This window comes from Belonocnema kinseyi, chromosome 6 (assembly GCF_010883055.1).
Source record: "Belonocnema kinseyi isolate 2016_QV_RU_SX_M_011 chromosome 6, B_treatae_v1, whole genome shotgun sequence".
Lineage (NCBI taxonomy): Eukaryota > Metazoa > Arthropoda > Insecta > Hymenoptera > Cynipidae > Belonocnema > Belonocnema kinseyi.
The window spans coordinates 2,028,306-2,035,806 of NC_046662.1; the positions used below are offsets into that span (position 1 = coordinate 2,028,306).

At 33.1% G+C, this 7,501-nt stretch overlaps 1 protein-coding gene across 1 annotated transcript in view; it reads left to right on the forward strand.

Moving 5' to 3' along the window:
• Window positions 1-7,501, forward strand: part of LOC117174472 — an 18,071-nt gene that overhangs the window by 7,444 nt on the left and 3,126 nt on the right. The window contains exons 3-9 of the mRNA XM_033363625.1: window positions 557-595; window positions 716-736; window positions 2,712-2,750; window positions 2,841-2,925; window positions 3,206-3,285; window positions 6,492-6,527; window positions 6,626-6,719. Of these exons, the coding sequence (XP_033219516.1) occupies window positions 557-595; window positions 716-736; window positions 2,712-2,750; window positions 2,841-2,925; window positions 3,206-3,285; window positions 6,492-6,527; window positions 6,626-6,719 (394 nt within the window). The remainder of the gene's footprint in view (window positions 1-556; window positions 596-715; window positions 737-2,711; window positions 2,751-2,840; window positions 2,926-3,205; window positions 3,286-6,491; window positions 6,528-6,625; window positions 6,720-7,501) is intronic.

The following is a 7,501-nucleotide window of genomic DNA, read 5'->3' on the forward strand; positions in this document are numbered from 1 at the left end:
TATGGGATGTAGAATCGAAAGCATTCCGATAATCAATCCAGGCCATCGATAGGTCACGCTGGTAGAATGCTGCATCTTTGCAGACACATCTATCGATGAGCACGTTCTCCCAACATCCAGCTACGCCTTTCTTTGAGCCTCGTTGTTCATACATTTCTTGCCACACAGGTTCAGTTGCCCAAACAATCCTATTATTAAGGATAGTTGTGCATATCTTATACCCGCATCCAGTGTGTCATTGACTACATTACATCTGGCAGGAATTTTACCGCCCAGGTTTTACACGCGTGCGCCTACCTATCACGGTCAGCAGAGTTTACGAGTGTGGATTACTTCCCTGCAAGGATTACGATGCGAGGATTACCGATTACAAAGTTCCTACTGTATATAATTAGCCACTGAATAAAAGTTCTACTGTTAATTTTATTAGAGAATGTCTAAATTGATTCAATAAAAATTTAAATGAAATGGAATTTGTCTGCAATTAAAAATGATCAAACTATGACAATTTTGATAAATAGTACATTTGGTAACTGAAATGTTTTATTTTTTTTAGCAAGATGAAACTTTTGGACATGTCCGCCGAAAACGACCTGTAAGTTCTACTTTAATCCAAGCAGTTGCTTGAAATTTATATAATTATTATACATAATACAAGAAGTTTTTATTCGTTTCATAAATAGGATACTAACCATTTTTCTGTTTACATTAACAGCTCCTTCTTACAACAGCACACGTGAGTTTCACTTTAATCAGAACAGTTATTTTGAATTCCTATATATTATTCACTACCATTGGAAATTGTCGTACGATCAGCAAAAGTACGATTAAAAATCACTGCTAAATTTGAAATAGCGAGAAACTTAAAAAAAAAAACCAAAAAAAAAACCGTTGAAAATCTTGTGTAGTTTCGCATCAATTGAGTCCTGATAGATATATTTGTACCCTTTTAAGATAATATAATGCGTGAGAAGTTTCAAAAAAGTTAGGAATTCCTCAAATTTTGTACTTCGACTTAAAATTGTAGCAGTACCTAAAAAGCTATAATAAAAATGTCAAATTCATACTAATTAGGCTTTGAGCCTAAAATTTAACTTGATCTCAGCAAACTCAAAAAAAGCTTCACGGGTTCTCGAGATATGACTAAAAATGTTCAAACCAAATAATTTAGTAAAGTCCGTAGATGCCCGTTGCGGCTTTTTCTCACATTTTTCTGGGACGTATTCAGCTGTCCATGATTTACGCCTGCAGTTAACGGTCAGTTACGGCCAGCTTCCAAATCATGACTCGCTCAATTTTGCAGTGAACCTCGTATTTCCAAAATTTAGCAATAATTATTTTAAAAGTTATCAACAATTAAAAAAAGTTATGTGAATAATCAAAAGCATCTATTCTTCACGATTCCAAAGATACAAAAAACTCATTTTTCAATTTTTTGCAGTCAACCATGTTTTCTCAAATCACGGCAATCCTTTCGACTGTGAGAGCAGTGGTCGCCGGGAATATCTCAGATTTTGTTTAATAGCTTCATCTGGTGCTGTGAATTAAGATACTGAAATTAAAAACTGAAATTAATATTTGCAATCTAAGCCAATAAAGATTTTTAAAAATGCAGTAATTCACAAGATATGATAAGAAATTATTTTAAAAATTGCGAAAAAAATGTCGGATCCAATGAGGCGGACGAGTGTGCTAAAAAAATTTTGATTTTTTTAAAATCGGTTGAAGATTTTTTTTCAGCTCGCTGATTACGAATCCGACGTCTGCAATATTGAATCCGCCATTTAAAAAAAAATTGGATTCGTAATTAACGAACTGAATAACACCCTTATAACAATTCTGAAAAGAATCTAGTTTATTTATCATACTCGCGCGCCACGTTCAATCTGCCATACTATATTTTTAAGTTTTGGAAATCTGATTTTTGATCAATGACCCTGAAAACCCCTTTATACCAAACAAATCAAACGTTTATTTAGCATAATCGTCCGCCATATTGGATCTGCCATTTTGATTTATACATTTTCACACCGGATTTGTAATCATCGACCTCAAACTAGTAAGCAAAAGAACTTGGCCCAATTTATGAACATTTTATAGTTTTTCCAAGTTTTTCGCAATTTTGGCCCACAGTGCGTCGAGTCCCAGTCGGCGAACACCGCCGACGGCCAGGCTCGATGCTAAATTGCCTTAAATTCGGTGCAGGCGCGCTTCGATGTTTTCAGTCTTATTTTGAGGACCCGTGAAGATTTAAAAAGTTTTAATGGCTTAAAATAATGACAAGACTTTAAAGAATAATTGCTGTGGACTTAATTTTTGCTACAATTATTCTAGGTTGTGCCACAAGTGGAAGCCGAGGTACAAACTTTGAGAAATTCTTGATCTTTTTTAAACTTCTTGCACAGTATATTCTCTCCAAAGTGTCAAAAATATCTGTATTCTGGCTCATCTGACGCGCAATTTAATGATTTTTTCAACGGCGTTTTAAAAAAGTTTCTCGCTTAATTTTTGAACGAGAATCATCTTTCAAAGTCAGCACTGACTTTAACAGTACTTTCGCTGATCGTATCGAGAATTTCCGACAGTAGTGTATGTCTATATATTATAACAAAATTTTCGATTTTATGAAATTTTTGGGACATTGCCAATCATCAAACTGTAAAAGCTTTCATGAGTAGTTCTTCTGCTAATCAAAACGATATTTTTTGTAGCTAAGCCCCGCTGAGTGTGTCGATAGTTGTGGGGACCCTGTAAGTAAACAAAATTTTACGCAGACTTTTTATACTGAAAACAGATTAGTTTTTCGAAAATTGTAAACTGAAGAAATATATATTTTTTAGCTGGTAGGAACCGCAGACGTTTGCATATCTACTGGTTTTTATAGTCAGACTGCCACCGTAGAGCACTTTAACTGCTTAATAGGATGTCGGCTAAGCAGTTGCGTAGCAAGATACTTTCTTATTTTCTTAGTATAAATTATTTAAATATATTAAAAAAGCGTCTTCAAAATATTTTCGTTTCGAACAATTCAAATTTGAAATATATCAACCCCGGGCGTTTTTAAAACGAAATTGGTATTCTTCTTTAAAATATCCAATGCGAAACAATTCGATTTGACCTTATTTAAATTTTACATTTTTATTGGATTAAGTATTTAAGACGGTACAATTATTTACACTGTTATAAAAATTAATAATAATTTCAGATGTCTTTCGCATACATAATGGAGTTTGTACGCACGATCATGTAATTTATCCTACCGAGCATACACGTCCACCAAAAGTTGTGAGTTTTACTTTACTAAGTATGTTTATTTGATATAGAGTCATTTCTGAAAACATTTCTTCAGTTTAGAAAATGATTTTTACCAAGTATCAATATTGTTAATTTTAAATTATCGGTTAAAAACGTATTTCAGCCTTTTAAATAATTATAATAGTTAATCAAAAGACGCTTCAAATTGCTTATCTACATTCGTGCACAGACTTTTTAAAATCAAAGGTCAATGGATCCACAACTGTAATTTTGAGATTGTGAACTCTCTTTTGTGAAACCTATTTCGTCTTTAACGAACACATTCTCATTACGTATTTCGTGCTTCACACATAATTTCGTCCAAAATTTCAACTTTTTTACATTATGCTCAACACATTTATATCGAATATAACACATTTCCTTATATAACTCTGGTCAGGATTGCTTATTCAGATATTGGAAAATAAAACACCAATTGTATTTATCATGACTAAATGAATACTAATTTTTTATTTTGCATGAAGTTTTGTTCTAATGGAAAGATACTCACTCTTATTGTCTTGTTTTACTTTTTTTTTAAATTTTCAATCTCCTTTTTTATGATTAAAGAAAAACTACGCTTTCTATCAAAAAAAATATTGGCAACAAATTTGTAAATCTTTATTGCTTGAATGAATTTTGTCTTATTTATTCTCGTACCTTGTATCTTGTGTACACAAATTTAATTTCCTTTATTTTCAATGTTGTATTTTATCCATAAAACACGAATAGCTTATAATATACAAAAGTAATTCATAATATATTGGTAGATCATTTCTGAGTGCACATTTTTTGTCGACCTTTCTATTTTCGTATCTTGCTTTAATCTAACTTTTTGAATTTTTATAAAAAATGGCTGGTTAACGAGTTCGATCTTTGTTTTTGGTCCCTCAAACTGTGTGTCAAAGCACACTCCAATCCGACTATTCTTTTGAGACTTATGCGGTGTACGGACAACCACAACCACTACTAAAACGACGACGCCAGACAGACAGACAGGCAGACAGACAAGCAACGACGTAAAAATTTGTCTCTCTGACTCAGGGGCCTCAAAAAAGCCGACTTTTGGTGGAATCCACGAAAGTCATTTCTCGTATAAAACTAATACGTATTGATTATGCATGAGAATGTAAATATTATGTTAATAGTAGATTCCTTGGTAGTTCGAGAAATTTTGACTGGAGCATGTCTCAGTTTTGAGACAGAGCCAGACTTCAATTTATATATTGGAGGCAAGTTTATATGTGTTGCAGACATCAGTGTATCTCTTGAGTATATATATATATATATATATATATATATATCTCTTCCACAGAAATGTGAAGGATCAGTCAATGTCCTGCGAGCTAACGCTTGCTTTCCTTAAATCGCCCGGTATATAAGTCGTTCCGGATTTTTAGTAACGAACAACGATACTTCCAAACTGGCCGGTATCCTAACATGATTCCTATTAACGGACATCCTCAGGCACTTTTTTCTGGCAGACAACATCAGGCAGAAAGGCGGGAAAATTCGAGTATCTTAAAGGTATCTCGGGGTTGTCTAGTTGTACTAAGAGCCGCGAGTGGCGTACCTTTTGAGTCTCGAAGTTGAACGAAGTCCCTCTATGTACCATGATTTCTAGACGAGTCCGCAAAGTTACCAAAAAATAGAAGAAATGAGCAGAATAAGTCCTTCGAATTACAAATGTTAAATCTAGCATCAGTCTCGAAGCTTCCGGGCCACAGTTGCAATTTCCGATATTTAAATGAAAAATTTTAAATTAAAAAAATTCTAAATTGACGAACAGAAATCTCTAAATAAAGACAAAAATTTATTACTTAAAATTTGTGAGTAGCACAAATGTTGTAACGTCACAAAATTTAAATGCGTTTTAAAATTGTTAGAGTTACAAACTAGTTTGTGGAATACTAAAGGATTGCGTCTGTGCATGAGCATTAGGACTGCCTTTTCATCTATCTTTTCGCCACTAGCGAAAAGGCTACCAATATATGGGTTTTATTGTGTGTAGGAGCCATCCTTAGAGTCCGCACTCATATAGCACTACCCAAAAACTACTTCTATTCACCTTGTCAAACTCCTTTTCAAGGAAAACAAATTCACAAAAGACTTTCTTCCTTACACTAAAATTTTGTTCTGTGACCTGCCTCAAGCAAAATATTATCGTATATCAACTTTATAATTTCCATATTTCATCCGTAACACTGACTGCACAAGCTGCCTTACCACTTTCGAAGTTCTTAATCACATCCCTAACGTACGGTTTGGGCGACTATTTTAGCGAACTAAAATAGTTGCCCAAAGCGTATGATATCTCAGTAAGAATTTTCAAAATTTTAAGACTTCAAAAAATTTAAGTCATTATGATCATTCCTCAAATTCCTATAATTCTTATTCTACTTTATGTAATGTAATCCTTATCACAAAATTCCTTCAATTCTCCAAATTCCACTGAGTTCTCTGAATTTTTTCAATTTTCTTAATTCCCTGAATTCTCAGGATTTCCCAAAATCCCTTAATTCACTAAATATCCTGCAGTCCTTTAACTCCTTAACTTTATAGAATTTTCTAAATGCCTTAAATTATCTGAATTCCTTAAACTTTGCAAACTTTTCATACACACTGAATCCCTAAAATACTCTAAATACGTTGAATTTTTAAAAATTTTATGAAATCTATAAAATCCTTTAATTCTTTGCATTCCTTGAATTCTTTACATTAACTGAATTATGTAAATTCCTTGCGTTTCATGAATTCCTCGAATACTTTGAATTTTCTACATTTTCCTTGAAGCCACGCATTTATTGAAATTCTTTCATTTTTATTCTTCAGCATTAGAAATTGTCTAGCTAAACTCTAAATAATGTATAATGACACAAATTTGTAGGACCCAATTTTGGTCTTGACAAATTTTAATAGAATCCCTAAACGTACCTTTGGAATCATAAGTACGTTTTGGAAGTTTTAAATTTTTTCTATTATGCAAGTTAATTCTAAAATTCGTCGCATTTAGCATTCGGCTAAATAACTGAATTACTCAGTCCCTAAAATTGCTAGCCCTACCTCCGTCGGGGGATATCTGTATAATATTACAAACGTTTCCATCATATGGAATTTGTGTGAATTAGCAAATTATCAAACTATCGAAACCTTGAAAAATAGTACTTTCTCTACTGAAATCTATGTATTTCTTGTAGGAACATGACCGTATTCTGTGTGGCCGGAGGTGCTCAGTAAGTGAAAAAAATGTATACGATATTTTTCTTTTCGGATAACGGTCCGTTCCTCTCGAATTTGTGAACTAAAGAAATATAAATGTATACGTCTCTAGAATGCTGGAACGAGTTGGATTTGCGCAACTGATGGTTATAGCAATTGGGCTATGACTTCAGAGCACCACGCCTGTTTAGTAAAATGTCAGATAGGTCAGTTGTGTATCAAAATATTTTCTTATCTTCCGAAATGTAGTATTTGGAATATCATAACATGCTGCTACTACAAGCGATTGAATTTTAAACGTTAGAAATTTTAAATATAAAAATATGAATGCTATGAATCCTATAAATCTAAGCAAATTCCGTTTTTGTCTGAATGCGCTTCTTGGTATTCAAAATTTTTTGTTCGAATCATTTTTAAAAACCACACAAAAATGAAGTTAAATGACTCCATCAGCACAATGGCATGCAATGCCTTCAGTGTTCGGAAGTATAGAATGTAACCAATGCCGTTCAATGCCCTTCAATTACCAAATAACTCGGATGCCATATAATGTTTTTCCGACCGAATGTATTGAACATAATTAATGCATTAGAATGCCGTTAAATGACCATTTAGACAAAAACTGAATTTGTTTATGGTACAAACTTATGCGGCTTAGCGGTCAGAAATATAATTTATTTTAATACCAGCTCATTTGACAACGTTTCGGATTGCTACCAGTCCATCTTCAAGACTCTACAAGGAACGATATAGAGGTTAGATCGTGAATAATTGTTTAAAAGCAAAATGACAAATAGCATACCCTGTTTGGACCGAAGCCAAAAGATTCCAAATAAATTAAAAGATGCGAGACAAGGTTTGAACATTGAAGTATTTACATCTATGCCTATAATACGAGGGTAGTTCAATAAGTCCTTAGAATGAAGTATAAAAACAATTTTTTTTGGGTAAATTTTTTTTTATTTTTCAACATAATCTCCTTGGAGCT